This window comes from Athene noctua, chromosome 3, assembly GCF_965140245.1.
Source record: "Athene noctua chromosome 3, bAthNoc1.hap1.1, whole genome shotgun sequence".
Lineage (NCBI taxonomy): Eukaryota > Metazoa > Chordata > Aves > Strigiformes > Strigidae > Athene > Athene noctua.
In genome coordinates this window covers 44,272,274-44,293,965 of record NC_134039.1, presented here as the reverse complement: position 1 = coordinate 44,293,965, position 21,692 = coordinate 44,272,274, and the positions used below count along the sequence as shown (strand labels likewise).

The window sequence follows — 21,692 nt, the reverse complement described above, 5'->3', positions numbered from 1 at the left end:
GGGGGGGTTTAATCATATTGGAATAATTCCTTTGAAGTCATCAGAGCCATGCTGATTTAAATCAGCCCATGATCTGTCCATAACTCTACCTATGGATGCAAAAAGCTGACTTTCTCATCAGTACTGAATTGCACTGCAGGGTTGTGTGGGAGTTCTTTCAAAGGGACTCTTTACCTGAGCTGTTGTGGTTTTGGAATTTATTTGTTGTTTTTGGTTTTTTGGGTTTTTTTCATTAGCATTCTTACTCTCATTACCATTTTTACATGAATAACAGGTGAAATCCTGTCCCACTGGATCTACCTGTAGTTTTGCCCTTTTACTCCAAATTTTTAACATTCAAATGGATTTATAACGAGTCATGTGGTTCTTCTTACACAGGATATAACTCACTTAAAGCACTAACTTGACACATCAGTCTAAAATTATCTTTCCACCAGAAGGGAAATCAGATGCCCAAGCTTTGTGGAACTGCCTCAGTATTTAGCTGACTCATACTGAAATTGAGGTTTTGTCCTGGTTTGTCTCAGTCCCTTTGGAATTTTTTCTGAGTCTAGCATCCCTTATTTGTACAGCCAGCTTTTGTGATAAATATGTCACCCGGAAACATGGTGAAATGTTCCCTGGAAGTGCTGCATGCCTGCTAAAATTAAAGCTAAAAAATTAATTTAATTAATCCAGAAATCAGACTCATTGGTCTTGCATGTATAAAGAGTATAATTGACATGCTTACACAAATCAAAAGATTCTTCAAGGAGTTATCCACAGAGATGCTAAATAAAAGATGTTGATTCAGTACCTGCCGAAATGACCAAATGGGATATCATGTCTGGTGACCTTTTACTGTTCTGAACAAAAATGGGACAGCATCAAAAATCAGAAAATGGCATAAAGGGCACTAGACTTCAGAGATGTTTCTAATCTGATTATTCAGAGTCTGGCATTAGCTGTTGATTGACATAACAGGCAGCAAAGCAGAACCACTGGGAAAATGTGGGCAATGGATTGTTGTATACAGAGGAAAACAGATGTGTGTCACCCATAACTAGCTGTTAGCATCAAAAAGAATGAATGGATCAAGGACTACATTTGCTGAATAAATAATTGTCTGAGTTGGTGAACTATCACCAAGTCATTGATGATTCTGTCATTGGTGAATCTGCATGGAAAAAAACTCATGCGATGGCTGTTCAGGGAAGTATTCCATGATTGATTAGCCATGAGGAAGGAAAATTAAGTTTTATTCCTCATGAACATCTTTATTCTGGTATGATCATAGGTTTATACCAGTAGTAGCAAGGAGCTATGCAAGGGTTATTTCCTTGATCTGGTCACTTATATTCAGAGTGTTAAGAGATGGATCAGTTTCTTTCACCTTGATATTACCTGCAAGTCTTATCTGATATCCTTGATTTACCTGATTGCTTGTTATTACCTGAAATCTTCCACTGGGGAAATGGAATGGGAAATGGGCATCATCTTTATATCATCTCAAGCTTTTGCAGCTTGGCAGCCAAATGCACTAGCACAACGTATTGGTATGCAATAAGGATTAATAGGGATCATTCAAGGAACTGAACATCTGTGGAAACCACTAAACAGTTTGTAGGAGTGGGTTCATAAAGTGCTGCTCCACCTGTATTGTGTTTCTGTTTCATCAGTATTATTTTTACAGTGCCAAATATTTGCAACTTAAGGCTAACATGCTCAGGACTAAGATACCTTAGCCCATATCATTGTATAAACTGTTTCTCTACTTTCAGTATATTTACACACCTATGTTTGTTATTGTCTTTTGACTGAAGATAACTGCTTCCATAACCAGCCAAGCAGACCATAATCAGAGCTCCTAATCCACTTCAGGGCAAAATTAGCCAGTCAAACTAATGCTGTAAGAATGGCTGTTCAAGACTTTTCTCAATATAGGCAAAACCTGGATGCGGAAAAAAATAATTTTAAAAAGATTTAGGAGTGGTTTGTCAGGCACTATTCTTCTCGAGTGATTCAGGATACCAAAACCAAGCTAATTTTCTTGTTCTTGTGGTGAACAGTTGTGGCTGTTTTCTGTGCCCAGCAAGGTAGTTCACATCCCTTTGCTGCTGTCAACACGAGTTCTGGGGAAGTAAGGAGGGAAAGTGAGATGCTGTAGGGGTAGTTTCCAGCTCTCCTCTGCTCTGTCTTCCTCCCTGTTTCTAAAGGAGCTCGTTACCTTTAAAATGCTCCTGTCTTCCAGCTCAGAGCTGATGAAAAGCTGGGACAAAGTGAGAGCACAAGCTGCTTGTTTCCTGCCCATTTACTCTGCAACTGTTCACTTGGTTTTACTTGCACAGCCGTGAGAGAAAGATGATGCTGGAAGGCAAGGGAGGTGGTGAGGCTGGTGTAGGCGTGTACCTAAAAGTGTGGCCCTGATTAACTGAACAACCTCTTTATTTTTAGCTTGTCACCATCAATCTGCTGCCCTAGGTAATTTCCCACATGGCTTATGCCTAAAGCCAGTTCTGCCTCTTCATAGAGCTACTGTAAATCTGGGTTTCTTCACTGTTCCTCCATCTCTGCTGGGAATTTGTTCCAGATGTGATCTGAAGTGCTTTAGACTTTTTTCCCCACTTTTTTTTTTTCTCCTCTGAATATTCCATAGCTCAGCCAGAGCAGTCCTAGGTGTTTCCATGATGCATGTGCACATCAGCAGTACAGCACATGCAGTAGTTGTAAAGCTTCCTGCACACCTTGGATCCCCCACTGCATGAACGCTGCCAGTGATACCGATACACATGCTGAATGAGTCCCATTTGTAGGCATGGGTCACCTGAACAGTAATTCTGGTGCATTCTGTGAACGGTAGTCTCATTGTGCATGTGGCACACAGATGTGTAGACTTCTGTCCAAGAAATCCCAGACAGAAATTTGGGAGTCCTAAATAAGGACCGATTCTGCAGTCACGTGTGAACACTTTCTTACATGTACTTTATATACCAGTTGCCTCAACAAGACTACTCAATATCTATGTTTCTGCAAAACTGGAGTATAACTTTATAGACAGGATTTTAAAACAAGAATGAAAAGAAAAGCTAATAAAGTAATCCAGTTTGACTTACGTTTTTCATGGTATAACTAGGAATATGTTGTTCAGACTTTCTTACCCAGTATTTCTACTTGTAGTAGCTGTGACATTTGTCAGTCTCTGCTGCAAGTTTATTGGAGAAGGATGTAAGTTAATTATTTAATAATCCATTGTAAACTGTACATATCAGTAACTACAAAGTATTCTTTTATTAAATCAGTGATAGTGTTTGGCTTTAACAGGTGTTTATATGTTCAAATTGCTTAATGCAGTGTTTGGTTAAATAATATTAATGAATTTACAAATGTTGACTAATTATAAAGAATCTGAGGGATGAAGCAGAAATTAAAGAGTAATTTTAAGAGTTATAGTGCAATATCAATGGCAGAATTAGCATAAAACCATCAAATTTTCAAGCTTTTATTTTTGCTGTGCTTCATTTTTTTTCTCTGAAAGAAATAGTTAATTAGTAGGTGTGGAAATAGTTTACAAATTTTTTTTTCAAGTAAGCTTGGCTGCAGAGATTCTTAATCTTATGCATTTGCAGATCTATTGCATAATTCATTTGTAAGGCTCCAAACTATCCAGAGACTTCAAAGAAGGTCTTATCTGACAGCAAAATTTGTCCCTAGATTATTAGTCCTCTAAATCATTTTTATAATTCCTTTTATGAAAGAGAGTAAAAATAAGATAATACATTACACTGACTGTGACGGGTTGGGGAAGTTCCCTGTGCTGTTCTTGATTTAAACATATTCCTATGTGGTGAGTGGGGAAGACGTTGAATTGCAAGGTAATTGCGCAGTAATGCTCTGTCATGATATTTTCTGTCCTCTGGTCTCCTATACTGTCTTCATGGTTTAGAAAGATGTATTTTCTTGTTGCTATATTTCATAATTTTAAAATGGAGGGATGAGCTTTACAAAAGTATTTTTCCATAAATCTGTGAATTTTCCACATTGCAATGTTATGTTTTGTCAAATAACACCCTGCAGAGAGATGTGGTAAAATGGAAGGGTCAATTCAGTATTCTTTCTGCTGAGTCCAAGATGTACATATGTATCTACTGTATCTGAGGATGATAATGATGGCATGTCTACCAAGTGAGGCAATGGGATTAAGGGGAGAAAAATTTATATAACCCAGTAATTAAGGGCTGTAGTGTTAGTGTTTGCACACATGAAGGTTGTGTGATTAACCTCAGTACCTCCCTATCCCAGTATTTGACTCAATGTATTTTTAATGTATATAGAAAAGGACCTGAGACAGGTGGATGGTGGAGCTGCCAGCTACCCTTATGTGGCTCCCACACAGTTCAGGTGTCATTCCCATGTCTGGATAGTGGTCCGTGACCTGTGTCATGCTGGAGCTGGGCTGCAGTGAATAGCTCAGGTGGGAGAAGAAACAGGTCAGCACAGACACTGAGACCCACTGGGTTGCCCAGGACGCAGCTGTGTCCCTGCCAGAGACCCCTTCTAGCCTGGAGTGGTGTGGCACCTATTGCTAACACCATACATGAGGTTTGGCATGGCTCATTGAGTGAAGAGTTTTCATCCCCTGCCATAAGTTTTCCTGCTCTAAGCTGGAAAGAGGACTAAATGTACCCGGCCAGTTCTGGCAGTATTTGGTCTGTTCCAGCTCAGAGCTGAGTGGCCCCACCATGCATTGCTTCCCTAGCACAGCAATGCTTAGGCCTGACCGCAGGGCTTACTGAGACCAGATAGAGCATGGCAGTAATGACTGCCACATATGACCAGGCACGCATGCCATGAGCTTGGTGTGGAGGCAGAGCAGGTCCATACCTGACTATAGCTGACCGTGGAGACAAGCCACTGACCATAGCTGTTCGGGCATGAAAGGGCAGGTGAGGAAGTTACCATTCATTTATTTGGGTTATTGAGGGGAGAATCAGCCTTGCTGTTTATGGTAGGAAAATGTCCTGTTCTTGTGATCCCACTGCACAGCAGCGCTGCATTGGGCCGTATCATTGCCCTTCCTATTAATTTGAAACATAGCAACATAGAATAATCTACCAATTTGAGTATATGCTGAGATTTTAAAACCACTGAGTGGAAAAAGAGTGAGACTGACCTTCTTTTTACAAATTCCCTGTTGTAAATACAGCCCTGTGAAGCCTTTCTAACAACCTCAACAGCTTCCTCAGCCATGCTGAACAGGCTGCTGCAGCCACACCATGCTGGCAGCATGTACCGATGCAGGAGCACACAGGCAGTGCTGGAGTTCTGCTTCCTCAGCACCAGCAGATTCATAAAAACCTTTTAAGGGCCCATATGCCACTGCAACTGGCAGACCCTGGGAGTAAACACAGCAGTCTTACCTTTTTCTTCCATGCTGAAGAAGTGGTGGGCATTTAATACTTGGGACGATTTTGTACTCAGGCTGACAGAGCATTCTTCTTCTCTCGTCTGACTTTGTGGGCTAGGTAGGAAGGAGGGAGTGGTATCTCCTCTTTTTGTGGACCCTATCTTTCTAGGAATGTGTCAGTGATGTAATATGGAAAATCATCATTGCTTGAGACTACTGATTTTTTTTCTAGATTTGTTCTGTGTTTCTAAGAGTCACCTAGGAAAAAAATGTACCCTTCTTTTAAAATTTCGAAGTTTCTCCCATGTGTATCTTTAAAAACTGAAGTGATCCAGCAAAAAACAAGACTTCTGTTAACACCCATTTATTCATACAGGAAATCTTCAAACAGTCTGTAATTCTTAGAGTGGCATTTTTAAAGGTTTCTCAGGTCAAGGTTTCTCAGGTAGGGAATTGAGACGACCATATTTTCACACTGACAAAAGCAGGATATTGTTATACAGTGATTTTCATATCTACAGATTTCTCCTTAATGTTTTATGGAATTAATTGCTCCTAGATAAAACATTTGTATCTAAAAAATTAGAATGCAATTCAGCTAGTTCTTTGTGCATCTGTCTATTATTTCTGGGACTAGTATCTTTTTCCCTGTGAGAAATGGTATATATTTAAACATAAGTCTTCTTTCTCTCTTGATAATGTATTTAAGAACAACATTTAGAACTGCTGAACTTAGTTCAGACACGATACTGAGTTGCTTTATAAAAAAATTTCTATTCCATTAATAGCTTTTCTTCAAATGATTGTGAAACAATGTTGTATTACAGCTTTTTAATTCCATACTAGCCTCTGAATCTCAGAGAGATGCAAACAAGGTATATTTTAAGGAGAAAGAAATTAAATATTTCCTTTAATAATCCTTACCATGTAGGCACTGTTGTGTTCCATTTTTTAGCTTCTTTACGATCTTAAATTGTATTTTTTCATTTAGAGCAGAAATTGCAAGACTGAAGGTCCATTTGTAAATCTGCTTCTGGCTTCCTGCACAGGGAGTAGCAGTGATATGGAAGAAATAGTTTGTCATCCTTACCTTTCGGGGAGAAAAATAGGACATGACTGTGAGCTAGGTCTGTTACTGTAGCATCCCATTCAGGTGAAGCTGTGTCTTGAAACCTGTGGCACTGTAAACTGGGCAGAGGCTTCTGTGTCTCCGTTTTAATTCACCAGGATGTTTGCTGCCATGGCAGCCAGCAGCATTCACTGCAGTAGCAGAGAAGAGTCATATATCTGGGAATGCAGGTTGAATACTAAAATGTAAGGAGGCTTGTGCAGAGCTTGCTTTGCTTCAGTGGTTAATTTTGGCTCTTTATTGAGCTCTGACGTGGAGACTGTACTCGCAGTTCTGTGTCAGCCCATCTAAAGTGAAGAGCCATGCACCGGCATCAGTCATGATCTGGTGAGGAGGGAGGGGAAAGCCTGAGACAGCACTTGTGCCTACTTTGGATTTCAGAAGGCAGCAGCTGTAGACAGAGATGCAGGCCCACCGCTCGGATGAGACCAGTGATTGGATGGAGAGAGGAAAACACAGTTGGCTTTGGGGATTACTTCTGTGCTGGAGCAGAGTGTTTGATCAACTCTTCTGCTTGAGAGAAATCTAAGTGAAAATTACTGTAAGTACTGCAGATTAATGTGACGGGAGAGAAGTGGCTTAGCAGAGACAGCAGTGTAATTTTAAAAATGACTGTGCCTGTCTAGTCATTTACAATACGTACACTGCATGTTGGAGCTGTGCTTTTCATTGTGAGTGCAAGTATGTGCTACCTGCTATATGCAGCGTGCGGTGCTGGAGGGGTCACCTCCCAGACCTCTCAGGAGAACTGAACTGCTGTCCATCACAGAAATATGAAGTCTAACTGAGGTGAAACCCTAGTCGGAAAGATGCAGCGATCTGCTGAACTGTCAGTATTTAAAGGCAAGGAGGTTAGAAGAGGGTGTGTTCGTCTTCAGAAGCAGAAGTCTCTAACCAATCTGACACTCATCAGCGAAGGGGAGAAGAGGCGATACTCATACAGGGAGAACTGGTTTGGAAACGCCTCCAAGTCCAGCCAGAGTTGCCATCGGTGGGAAGCAGAAGCTGGGAGCAGAGGTACCCTTTCCAAGGCATTCTCGCAGTCGGTGCACTCTCTCTGCCACTCCAGTCTCACCTCACCCCAAACGTTTCAGGCAATACTACCTGCTGGAAGCAGGAGGTCGGGAGACCAGGATACAGGTGAAGGCTTTGAGACTGACAATGAGGAGAGGGGAAAATCAGATGATGAAAATGCATCCTGCACATCGCATTTCCCCAGCAGGAACTGGGCAGAGGAGGAGGAGGAAGGCTGCTTGCGTGAAGGAACTGCACATCTGGATGAGGATGTCATAATAACAATGCTGGGAGACCTAGAACAGGTCCTTTATACTGATATCTTAGGTAAGTTAACTTTGGCTTGACATCAGGAAGGGCAGGAGGAGACCCAAGCGTTAGCACATATCTGCAAGAAGCAGATTTTTGATCTTAATAGTGATTTCAGAAGACAGAACTGGGTTTATTGGCAATAGTATGCAAAAATAAGGTCTAACCCTTTATTCCTTGTTTGCTTACTCTTACCTCTAAAGACTGTATGAAATGAGGACAAATGTCTACATCACTTTTGATGAGTGCATGGGCAGCAACAGCCTGTGAATAATTCGGCATAGTTTGCTTAGCTGTTTGAAAAAATAAAGTGAAACATTTAAGTGCTTCTAGTTTACTCATAAATAATTTAACTTTCATGACATTTGTTCTCATGAATTTAAAACTGAAATCTTGAATCCAAGGTTTGTTTTAGATAGAAACTGTTTCGGCCTACCTACAAATTGTCCCTCCAGTATTGCTTCCCCCTTCTCCCCTGCTCATAATTTCACACCTATACACAGAATTGTGAGTACCAGGGTTTCAGTTTAGTTTAAATAACCAGTTTTGTTATATCAGTGCATGCCAGTGAGCATTTGAAGTCCATATCCATAGGTGCTTCAAAAGGCTTCTGTGTTACTGGCTTTACTTTTCATCTCTCAGCCCTTTATGAGTGCTTAAAGTGTTCGTTTCCAAAGCTTTGTTCTTCAGCCAGTCAAATTGTTGAAGTGGCTGCTTGCTTTTCCAAGGTCATATATAGCATTTGTCTAGCCTGGAGCTTCTTTGCTGGTGGATATATTATCCCTGATTGTGTTTAAGCATTCAGGATAAAATTTTTTGCTTTCTATGTAATGTAAAAAGCTATAATTTAAAAATAACAAAACCCCCAAGAATTCTCTTTTTATGCATTCCTTTTATTATTAGACTATAGCAGTATGCTAAAAGGGGTTTTTCCTAGAGACTAGAGGCTTCTTAGCAATGGGAGCTGAGCTCTCCACATTCCCCTGCTCTTCTTCAGCTGCATGCCGCTGAGCAAATCCCTGTTCCCTTGTGAGCCTCAGTTTCCCCACCTGCAGAGTAAAAGCTATACTTTCCTTTGTGAATGGAGTTAATATTTAAGAGTGGGCAATTCTCTGGGGACCTGCTTATTATTTGTAAATCCTTTTATGAAAATCAGACAATTAATGGAATTATTATTTTTACAATTATCTGCTTTGGGCTGTAATTACATGTACAGAAGTACTGAAATGATTATGAACAGCATTATTAAACGTGCAATTATGGGTGAGCTTCAGAAATGTGAATGTAAAAGTTTAACGTAGGTATTTAGTGATCTCTGTAAAATGTTTATTTTGATTTCCTGTGTATGTATCTCACACAGTGGAAGAAATGAATGTGTTCTCTAGGAACTTGAGAGTATCTGTAATGGTTCACTGTTTATAGGCAAGAATTTGGGCATAATCTTTTAGAATATTCATGTTTAACATAAGTGATGAAGCTACAAGTGATTTGAGCAGATTATATTTCATGGGGTCAGTAAAATATTTACATCAGAATTTCTTGTAAGAGGAACAGAATTTTGACAGAAGGTTTCAGGGTGCCCTGGTTTTAGTCTTATCCCAGCCTCTCCATGTATGAAATAGGATGGCTTTTCTTCAGCATACAAAACAGAATTGCTTGAGATAACAAGCCAGGGAGCATTTCTGATAAGTTAGGTCATGCAAATATGGATAGACTCTATGATGGCTGTGGGCCATAGTAATAAGCAACAAAGTGCCTGAGGGAGTCTGGGCTCCTTTTGAACCCATATGATGTGTCCCAATACTGCTGCAATAAGCACCGTAGTGTCTCTTCTAGCAGACACAGTGCAGCTAGCTTTCAGAAGAAAACCACATATCACCATCCCTATGGTCCTCTTTACAGAAGAAGGCTTGGTGTAGATGGGAAGCCACAGGGCTGTCCTGAAAATTTCAGATGCAAGTTAGGTCTGAGGATCTTGCACTCAGTGCAGAAAATTTCTCAATCATTGTGTTCAAATGGTTATACTTTCTGACTTGTTCACCCATTGATAAGGCCTTAAGAGAAGGATAGAAAGAAAAAACAGTTATTTTAAAAATACTTCATAGTTACATTTATGAGGATTTTCTGTACAGTACTATTTAGTACTTTAAGATCATAAAATTGAGTTGTAACTTTTTTTAGAAAAAAATGGTGGAAAGGTTTTGAAATTACCCTTTGCATCACTGAGAGATGAAAAGAAATTAAATCCTTTTTTTTTTTTTTTCCTTTTCAGAATAGAATAACACCACTTTTATGGTATAACTTATCTGAAAGTGAAATATTCCCCTCTGTGGAAACATATTTTGGCAGTTTGCCATATATATGTACCTTTCCTTTGTATTGCAGTTATGCCTTGAGGCTTTGTTATGCTATTTACCATACTATATATTAAAAAAGACAGTTGCTGTCATTTTTGCTGCAAGAATTTGCAGTGTTAACATATAGCAAAGGACAACTGACAAGGATAAACAAGTAATGAAAGGGCAAAGGTAATTATATTCAGTTCCTCAAATAAATGTGACTTATTACTTTGCCTTTAATGCTGTGTGCTTACACCCTGGAATTTGCCTTTCTGTCTATAACAGAAAATTGTCTTATACCAACAACCTACCGTTTCACCTCTGGTTTGAGGCAAGGTAGGTAACAAAGAGGTCTTGGGTCTCCCCAATATAGGTGTTGTGGCAGGAGTATAACATGTTTCTGGAAGTGAATTTGGGTACACTTGACAGAGGGGGGAAAGCAAAGGGCAGTGACAGCGTAGAACTGAGTGCACCATAGGCAACTGCCTAGAGGCAGGCATGGACAGTCTGCATGGGAACTGTCTGGGCCTTCAACAGCAGGTTCAATCTGACAGTTCTTAATGGTCTCCAGCCTAACCTTGGCATGAACCCTTTTGCCTCACAGGAATATCCGAGATGGTGCAGAAACCTCTGCAAATGTTGGATGGGATCCATGGGTACACTGATCTGCAAGGTGCTTGACTGAATACATCCAGCTTGAAACACAGGAGTAGTTGTGGTCATTTCAATCTGAGTGTGAATATTAGGACACGGGTAGTTTATTTTATGGAGCAAAATTCTGTGAATGGACATGCCCTTAGAGCGTGGCTTGAGAAGATAGAGAGTTTGGCAGCAGTGCTGGGCCTCTATTCCCACTTCTTGTCTCCACCCTGTTTGGGTGTTGACCCCATTGTTAGTTCCATCATGCCAATCCAGAGTTTTATGGACTGTTCATCATTAAACCACTAAAGAATTTAGTTTGAATGATAAAACAAACAAGTGAACAAGTTTCTGGACTGTTTGGCTGCAGAAAAGAGGTCGGAAGACAGCTAGGGCAGAGTATATGGGAAATCCTCAAACTGGCATTGCTGTGAAGGCTAGCTTAACACCGAGCCACAACTGCAGGGTACGTTAGCTAGTGGCATGTATCACTTGCCTATCAGGGAAGAAATAAATGTATGAAATGTCATGCTTCTGTCCCCACGTTGAGTATTTCCCAGTTCTCTGTCCTGTGCAAGTTTTTTTGCAAGCTCTACATTAAGATCTCCTCCTCCCTTTTTTCCCATTTTACCTACTCTTCAGAGGATACCATCTGTTTGGGTTTTTTTCTTTTCCCTTCTTCTCAAACTTATCCTACCTGTTTTATCACTTAGATGGCACACCATGCTTTTTCTCAGAGACATCAACATTGTTGAATTTATATCTTGTATAAACTCACACACAAACCTGGGGGGCAGAAAGGAGGCAACAGAATGAGAAATACAGGAACTTGAAGATTTATATCTGCATGTGTATTTTACATTTTACAAATGTGAAATATTATAGTGCTATATGGTATTTTGCCTCTGCTTGCATTTCTGATCTTGATTTTTGTATGCTGTTGAGTTTAAATTCACCAGACTACTGCCTGTTAGATGTATTCAAAGATGAAACCGTTTCCCATGTCATGAGGATTCCAAAATCAGATTAAAAGCTTGTTCTGTATGAGAGTGCTGAAATCTAGAGTTAAATATTAATCTTAGTGGTTGCACATTGTTATTGATGGTAACATATCCAGAATGAGGAGTAAAATTAACTTAACAAAATGAGGTATGATATGAAAATTATCATTGATAGAGTCAGAAATAAATTATTTGCACTTCACATTTAGCATTGTACGCACAACTAGAGTAATGATGCTTCTTGCCAACTTTCTTTCAAGCAACATATACAGGACACAGCCAGAAGCAGAACGCCAGCCTTGATCTAATCAGTGATTTTTGTCATAGAATTTGTTTTGAAATTCTCTTATTCTCCAAAAGAAAAACAAACTAAAATTCCTTGATATATGAGTATCCTAGAAATCATGCTTTTTTATTTCTTCATATATGACTGCTGGAGGTTGCTTTGAGGCTTATTATGTTTTCCTTTTGGAACACATAATATTTTTTTCCTTCCGTTTGTTTTTTTTTTTTAATCATGTGAAGTAAATATTATTCAGGATATTCCAGGGGAAGTTTTGAGGACTTAAGTATTCAAGATACCAGACTACCTTTTCACAATGGATCCTTGAAGGCTGTTAAAATCCATAATTGTATAAATGGCCCATGTCCTTAGAGTGTTCACATTTTTATCCCAAGAAGAATATTTTTTTAATCTCATCTGAAGAATAGTCTCCTCCTTCAGGAAACCATTAGAGTTCAGGAAAGATGCTTTATTAAGTGCCTGACTTAAGGAGTACTTTGAAATAAGAGTCATGCCAATTCTTTCCAGACACAGATTTACTGTGGCTTTATTTCCCACCATGTTGTGTAAAATGTCAAGGAGGAAAAATGGGCTGTGTAATGTATCAAGTGGTCTGGGGCTGCATCATGCCTTGATTATGGAGGATAAAAATCCCAACTCTGTAAATCTGAGTTTCAGTAGATTTGGGCCCTAACAGGGATACTTCAACAGGATTCTTTTTGGTGGATTTTTTTAAATGTCACATGTTATTTATATGTCTGTTTTATTACTGAAAGTATGAGGTTTTATTTTTTAAAAGATTAAAGGGACAGGCCTATTTACAATCATATGCGTGTGTTCTCAGCTATGTGTACATGTGTGTACGTTATTCAACCTTATACACCTGTGTGCATTAAAATTTATTCTGGTTTTGCTGTTTTCTTCCAGGGGAAGACCCTGAAACAAGAAGAATGAGAACAGTAAAGAATATAGCAGACCTGAGACAGAATTTGGAAGAAACTATGTCCAGCCTTAGAGGGACCCAGATAAGCCACAGGTACACTGGTTTTGTGTAGGCTGCTAAGAATTTGTGCCATAGGAGAGAATTACTAGTTGCTGAAAGAATTAGAGACTTGCAAGGAAAAATTAACTATGGCTCTAACCTTACTGTTTGCTAGACTGCCTCAACAACTTAAATGTGACTTTAAAATCATTTACTGTCAAAGTGTCTTATACAATCATTCACAAAGCTGGTTATTGTTTCATATACATCTACTTAGGAGCCTATAAAATTTATTTTCAGTTATTTAATCTTTTATAAGATTATTTTATACACAAACACATGTGCACATGGAGAATCACCCAGAAGGAGAGAACTTTTTAAAAAAATATACATTCTTCCAGCTTTTCCTTGTTTCTCAGGAACAGAGATAGCACAGTTCACTGACTTCTCCATTTTGTTTGGCAGCACATTGGAGACAACTTTTGACAGCACTGTGACAACTGAGGTGAACGGGCGAAGCATACCGAGCTTGACAAGCCGGTCGACCCCAGTGACTTGGAGGCTAGGGCAGGCCAGTCCTCGGCTGCAGGCAGGAGATGCCCCGTCCCTGGGTGCTGGTTACCCTCGCAGCAGTGCAAGCCGCTTCATACACACAGACCCTTCTCGATTCATGTACACCACCCCACTTCGCCGAGCAGCTGTTTCTCGCCTTGGAAATATCTCACAGATTGACATGAGTGAGAAGGGAAGTGGTGATTTGGACATGTCCTCTGAAGTTGACGTTGGTGGTTACATGAGTGATGGGGACATTCTTGGGAAAAGCCTCAGAACCGATGACATCAATAGTGGGTAAGTAGCACTTTTCCCCCATTTGAACTAATGTGTGATTGGCACATTTAATAGGATTTTTCTAACAAGTTCTGGCACACAAGTGGAAGTTGCATTATGGCTGCAACATAAAAAGATACATACAAAAAAGCCAAAAAAAAAAAAAAAAGCCCCTAAACTGCCAGTGATATTCCTAGCTACCTTCAAATTCAGTTCTTCTCCTTTAACATCAAGATGACTTTGCTGTGCACTTTGATAAGAGCACAGGTACTTCTCATTATTTACCGGAATTTCTTACTTATCTGGTAAACAATCATTTTGCACTGCTTGCCCTGGGATGGGTCTTCTTTTGGTATTTTTATGTTTTATTTTATTTGAGCTGGCAGAGATGGTATTGAATGCAGCTGATGATAAGCAGTTGCTGACGGCACTGACTTTCTCTATTTCCACTTCAGATATTGTCTAGTGTAGTCTGTCTGATAGGCCTTTATTGCAGTTTTTCAACTGTGCATATCATCTGAGCTGTAGGAAAATCTTTTCATAAAAGAATATATCAGTTAGTCTTCTAGCATACCCAGGAGGAAGAATGACAATTATTTTTATTTTTGTTCGCTTAATCAGTTGATTCACTTTGGGGTACTGCACTCCCTGTGTTTCAAATTACTCTTTAACAGTTCTTATATCAGTCTTGGAACATAAGTCACTACATACTTTTCTCTGTGTTAGAACTAAAGCATCATTAAAAAAAAAAAAAAGCTATGCTACTCATACTTAAATTACTGTTCAGTGCTGTTGTTGGCATCTCAAGGCTGTTTGATGACTGAGGTAATGCTGGGTTGACCAGAAGTCCCATAGAGTACATGGCCACGTCACACCACACTACTTCACTCTGTATAAATTTAGAACTCTTGCTGTCAGTCTAATCTTTCAATTTGAAGTATAGCTATGATTAGAGAATGGTGGCTGATGAAATTGGATATGATATGTTCCTAAGGGCAAATGTAAGTCTGATCAAAGCTCTCTCTAGAGTAGTGTCTCACCTCAAGCACGATCCAAAGATAGATCTCTAGAAAAATCATAACTTTAAAGCAAGCATATTCCTATATCTCCCTGGTGCACTGTCTCAGGGATCTGTGAATGGAGCACTGCTGACAAGCTTGTCCACAGTATAGCATTAGTGGCTGTCAAGTAGGATACCATATGCATGTGTGCCAGCACAGAGAAAAGACATATGGAAAATGTAGTATTTTCATGTCTGAAGACCTTTTGTCAGAAAGGAAATATAAATGCTGCCTTTGATGGATGCATGGGTTTATTTAAAAAAAAAAAAAAAAAAGATAAGGGAATCCTTTGCAGCACTCGATGAGTTGTATTAATTAGCTTATCACATTAGAGGATGAATATAGTCATCTTGTGTGACTTTTCTTTGCATCTGTAATAAGGATGACTCAACAGACAGTAAGTTGCAATGTGCTCAGTTAACATTTTTAGGTGTGGTAAATGTTAAAAACAAGTTAATAAGCTCTGAAACTTCAGGATTTACTGAGGCGTATAAAGTCTTATCTCCTTTATGCCTCTTCCATTATCAGTTTAATTACTTTAAACACTTGGGGATAGGAATGCAGCAGTAATTAGAAATTTGTGCGAAGAAGGCCTGTTGCACTTTTAAAGTCTCTCCATTCAGGCCTTACTTATACAGGAAAAAATCCATATAGTCTGGATTGCATTCAAACCACAGCTAAATTTAATATGCAGTTCCAGAGCCTTGGAACCCACTGCATAATTCACCCCTACCTAAATAATCTGTCAAAAAGTCTAAATTTTTTCTTTAATAAAAGGATAAATCTAGTGTGTAAGTGTGACTGTTAATTTACCTTTGGAAAGAAATGTGAAGTTACCTTCTGCAGACTCCAGATACCAAGGTTTTAGAAATCCCTTGCTGAACTGCAGGCCAAATCCTACCAGTGTGTAAAATACCTCAGAGTTTAGTTAAAAACAAACAAATCAGCCCTTTGTGTTTTAATGCACTTTAGGAAGCCGTCATCTAGACCCAGGACTCCCAGGACAAAATGCTGTCTCCAACTGTAGCTGCACAGGGCTACACTACCGTAGCTTCGTTCTCACAATCTGCACGAGTTCACCCACCCTGAACTATGGGGCTGGAGGCTCCTGCTCCAGGGCTGCTGTATTAGCTGCAGGGTCTCTGAGGCAGTTGATTTCGATTAAATCAACTCCCAGAAGGAACCGCAGGGAGAGGGCCAACAGAACATCTGGAGCATCAGCCGTGTGTGTGTGTGTGTGCCTTGGCTTGTGCCTGGGAGTCTGTGTAGAGTTATTAAAGTTAAATGCTTGTGCACTTGGACACACGCTTTGACTGAAAGGTGGGTTTGAGTGCCACCATTCATGGCTCAGGGAGAACTCGTGTTAAAGATTATTTGAATAGGGAGTGAACTCCAGTAAATCATTTCAGCAATGATCCTAGAATTGGGACTACACTTATTTCAGTAAGCCTGTAATTTTACTTTGAGTAGGTTCCCTAAGGTATACCAGAATTTTTTATGTATATGCATACTTCTTTGTTAAGTGCCATACATGTGCATGGTCCTTCACAAGTAAATTTGTGCAAACTCTGTGCTAGGTTACTATGCTAAAGTTACCAAAAATGGTGAGATATGGAAATGTAAAAAACAAGAGATTAATAAGAGGGAAGACAGTTTAATGAAAAGTCCTTTGAGAAAATATGTGCAGATCTTGAGAGAAGGACAGTCTTGTGGTATTGCTGAGTTATAAGCACCAAGAGCTCTCGTAGAGAAAACTAAAACTGTAGGTAGGCATTCCAGAAATTACTGCTGCTGCTTGAAATTCAGAAACTTTTAATGGTTCTCTAGTGAGTAAGCAGCACTATACTCGCTGTTCAATTCATTAGTCATTCATTATAATGTGAAGTGGTGGGAATCAAGCAAAAGGAACACAGATAGAAACATATTCTTAAATGTCATTATAAGGGCTTCAGTGAATATCTCTTTCATGTCTGAATAATTGCATCCCAGCAGGGACTACTGATTTGGATTCTCAATTTCTGTTCCCATTCAGATGGATGCTATGGATTTTTTTTTTCTTTTTTAACTGGAGTTATGCTTCTTGCATCTGGTGTTAGTCTTTGACAAAACTGCAGTACTTAAAATATACTTAAAACATACTTAAATTTTTTTAAGATACTTGAGGGCTTCAGTCTAAATATATTTTGGTAAAACAATTTGGCCTGTAAGCCATCACAGAAAAAGGCAAATGATCCTAGAAAATAGGGTTATGTCTGATCTCCCTGCAATGGGCACACAAAGTGAGAATATTTAGCATAAGCCTAAATTCTAATAGGACAACCCATGCCTTAAACGTTTGAATTCCACAGTTTGTTAACTTTAGAGTGAAACTTCATTGCCAGATGGCTGCATTTGCCACTGATTGACCACACATTTATTTTCAGGTACATGACAGATGGAGGACTCAACCTATATACAAGAAGTCTGAACCGAATACCAGACCTAGCTGCCTCTCGAGATGTTATTCAGAGAGGGGTTCATGATGTGACTGTGGATGCCGACAGGTAACAATGCTTTGTTAAGTAAAAAGCTATCTGAGATTTACAAATATTTTTCATCCTTCATACCTGCTAATATATCACCATTTTATTTATAAGGAATAGCAAAAGAAAGCAAACTTCTGAGGCTGCCAGCTTTCTGAGCACACTATACACCAAATACCATGAGTGGGGAAAAAGCAAACTTCTTACATGGGAAGGGAATTTAGGAAAAATTTATTGTTGAAGATGTAAGAGAAAATATTAAGAAGGCCAGACCTTACTTGCAGTCTTAAATCTCTGAAACAGGGCATGACATTTACAGGGTGCCTTGTCAATTGATAGGTGTAGGGAGAATACACATGGTCTCTAGGGAGAGAGAGCTTGTGTGTGCCTGACGAAGTGTGTCAGGACATTCATTTGGATTTGGCAGGAACCAGAACCCTGATCTCCACCCATTTTGCCCTCTGCAGGTGTCAGAAGGCAGTACCTGTGAGCAGTGGGAAGAGAGAAGTGGGGTTATATCCCCTTGTCTATGCAGTGTGGAAACTGAAGCAACACTATCTTGCCCTATACATGTATATACATGGGTGCGAGCCTAAAAATACGCTCCCACTAGTACTTCTGCAGGTTAGGCAAGTGTTTCCTGTTTCTTTTCCTTGAGCTTAGAGTAGATCCATATTGGTGGCTTGTTTCCATGTCTGAGAAATAAAAAATTCATAATCCAACTTTTGCAGAAATTAGAGCTGTCAGCTCTGAGGTTTTGGTCAGACAGTCATAGAGATAATGAGCAGCTGTGAAATTTAGCAGTCTTCAGTTTTAGGGCATTGCTTTCAGTCCCACCTTTTTAAAATCAAGTTTCCTTTAAGGAAAAAAAAGGGAAAAAAGGTTCACAAAGTAGCTCTGGTTTTACAAACCCAGCAAATTGAAAAAGATCTAGGATATTAACCTAGGTATGATGTAATTTTTACTTTTCACAGTTTTCTGGTGAAAATATGTGACACAAGTCAGTGATAGTCTGCATTAGTCAAACAGTGTATGCAATGCATCAGGACAAAGAAGATAAATTTTATTTAGAGTACCAGTTACTTACAAAAGAAAGTTGCTTTATCTTACATATTAACATTTGTTGACCTTGCAGAAAGAAACTATTTTAGATAGCAATTCAAATGAACATGGCTCAGTTCTTTGGAACGCAAGCACTGACGCGATGCAAAGACCAGAGAAAGTGTACAGTAGGCGTTTAAGAAAATAATTTGGATGGAACGCAGGCAGTAACAGAAGGAGAAAATGAGAAATGAGATGTGGGCAGGAGGGACTCTTGTGGAACTCTGTATGTGAAAACAAGAACCTTAAGCTTAAAGTGGGAGAGAGGGTGAAAAATACAGAGGCTGGGAGTCATGTAATTAAAGAGAGAGAATGTCACTAGCACCCACGTTTTTGTATGTCTCTATATCTTTTTTTCACCTGGGAATGAAGTTATTAGAGTTCTTCCCACCATGCAATATTCACACCCAGGTTTCAAACCACGCACATTTTCCCTGAAAAAAAAAAAAAAAAAAGACGTCCAAATTAAGGAACTTTAGTTTTTTTCTTAGTATTCCTCAAGCTCTAGATGCCACTCATACACTTTGTGTTTGTTTTGCTTTGAAGTGTTATTTAGTAATGTATGTGTTAATTTGTTCTGCATAGTGTGCAGGTACATACATGTTTTTCATGTGAAACCACAGGGAGGCTATCATCAGTTCGCAATTAATGAGATTGTCTAGCATTTCTCAGTATATAAATCTGTTTTGGTTTGTTTATACAACTATGTCAGACTGGCTAAAAATGTGGTGCTAAAAACTACACTGCTGTTTCTGAGTCTTTCATCTCTGAGTCTATCGCTTGTCAGGTTGTGGAGCAGTGACTTCATATTTGTTAGGAGATTATTTTGGATCTTGAGTGAAAAGTTGACTGATTTTATGCAAGATACAAGGCTTTAAAAATTAAATTCATATGTATTCAGGAAAGATTTATTTGATCTCAACAACTAAAATCTCAGTATATTGCATCTTCATTGTGCATTTGCAAACTGCTCTTGACATTAGCAAACTGCATGAGCAAGACCCCAAGTAATTTTTGAGTTTAAAGCCTACAGATGGGAAGTAGATTTTACTTTGTAATGACTTCTTTCCCTTATACAAAGAATGATAGCTGGACTCCTGTGCTCTGCTTGACCCCCTAAATGGGGCGTCATGGAACATACTATATGCTATCATGTAATCAAAAACTTTATCGTAATGCGCAGGCATGAGGGATTTCAATTATTGATGTTCAGACAATACTGGCATTTTCTTACCTCCCAGTACTTCATTTTTATGACCTTAATCATGCTTTGTTGACATAGATTTTTTTTTTTTTTTTTTTTGTGCATAAGTGTATGCTATTCCTTGAAGCAGCAAAAAGTTGTTTAGGAATTGGAAAAAGTAGGTATTTTTATGAGTTCTGATGATAACAAAACGCAGGCTTGCCAAAATGTGTCACAAAACCCCTGTTTTAGGTCAAACATGCATACAAAAAATGTTTATGATGATCTTTAACAATGTGTGTCACATTTTTAGTATGAAATCAGGTAGAAAAAGCAATACAGAGATTGTTGAGAATCTTGCTTTGTCTGTCAGGATAGGTTTTGGTCCTTTACAACAGCATGGGTACCTGAGATTTCATCTTACCTCACGTAGCATTTTAGATCTTATTTTTTCTACACTGAACAAAAAATTATGTTTGTGTCAGGGCTTCAAGGTATTCCTTGCCACTGGTGTGATGAACTTCCATGAATGAGATTATTCTTCTCTCTATCATCCCTGCAGATATATGAAGGTCATATACATTTTCTCTATGGGATCATTATTATGAACTTTTTTCATAATCAGATGATTTACCCTGGCCTTTCTGTTGTAAAGGGCTCTGCTGGCATCTCTGTGAAGGCAGGAAATAAATTATATGCTGCAAATATCTGACTTACATTAGCAGGCAGGAGAGAAGTTTCAGTATTCTGTCCATCACTAGAGATGGCAACTTTTGCCGACAGCAACCCCATGTTCTTCATGAAAACTGAACTTAGGTTTTCTCTGACAACCTAAATTACAGCTTCTGCTTATATTTTAAAACTTTTTTTTTTTTTTTTTTTTTTTTTGTGAGCTGTCAGTACAGTATTTTTCAGATAGGTGGGCTGATGATATCTTAAGGGTAATGACATTTCTGGCAAATGTATACTTTCAGACTGATTCTCATTTCATGGATAAATCAGGAATAATTAATTGAAATTAAGGGCATGGAACTGGTGTAAAAAGACAGTCAGGTCCCAGTTTGATTCCACTCTAAATTGGTTTCAGATAGCACCTGCATCTCCACTTCTTTCCTATAAACGAAGGATTGAAGGATCTCCATGTGGAAACCTAGCCTGAGAGAGCTTGTCCAAATAATATTAAATTGCTCTTTGAAACAAATTAATAAAATGTTTAATTCATGAATGCAACGAAAGAGAAGGCTTAAGTGTTGTTTGCATACTGCTCTGGAAAGCACATTGTTGCAGAAAGCAACACAGCGTATTAGCTTGTTACAGGGAAAGAACTGTAATGGTTCAGTGAAAGGCTGAAGGTACACTGGCAGCATCAGATGTCAGTGGTTGTATCATTCTTATTTTGATTTTTTTTTTCTAATGTAGACTCTTTTCTTTGTCTATAAATGTCTAATCCTTGCAATTTACCTTGCTTCAGATACCATAAGAAATTAATTAGAGAGGAAGATAGATTCTCTGCAGCGGGTGTAACCTGGGATGTGGCTGAGAGAGTTCTCAGTGGTATGACATTACTTTTCATTTATTGTTCTGTCTCCCTCCTCTACACTCTAGCATTTGCCTCTGGGACTCTTAGAGGGTGTATTTGAGGAGCATTCTTGGAGTTCAAAACTCTTTTCAAAGTAAGATGAGCCAAAAGAGATTAGACGTAAGCACACAAAATGAATTATGTTCTTGGGAAGAATAAGGTTTATTGAAAAGTAAGTTGCAACGTTTCCAAACCACCCTGTTAGGGAAGTTTAAACAAGCCAATTTAGAAGGGGATATAGCTCCAATGAGTTCCACCATTGTCCTTCCACACCCTGTTACCTGCTGAATTTAGTGCACTGTATCAAAAACCACAGTTTCACTTTCATCAGTCAACAGT

The 21,692-nt window shown here is 39.0% G+C and overlaps 1 protein-coding gene across 3 annotated transcripts in view; it reads left to right on the top strand.

Annotated features, from left to right (window-relative positions):
* Positions 1-21,692, top strand: part of NAV3 (neuron navigator 3) — a 270,447-nt gene that overhangs the window by 145,030 nt on the left and 103,725 nt on the right. For 2 of the 3 annotated variants that reach the window (XM_074902825.1, XM_074902824.1), the window contains exons 10-12: positions 13,025-13,133; positions 13,545-13,928; positions 17,392-17,511. In XM_074902825.1, coding sequence (XP_074758926.1) covers positions 13,025-13,133; positions 13,545-13,928; positions 17,392-17,511 — 613 coding nt within the window. Of the gene's footprint in view, positions 1-7,321; positions 7,854-13,024; positions 13,134-13,544; positions 13,929-17,391; positions 17,512-21,692 lie in introns of those variants that run through there. The other variant, XM_074902826.1, reaches the window with a different exon arrangement.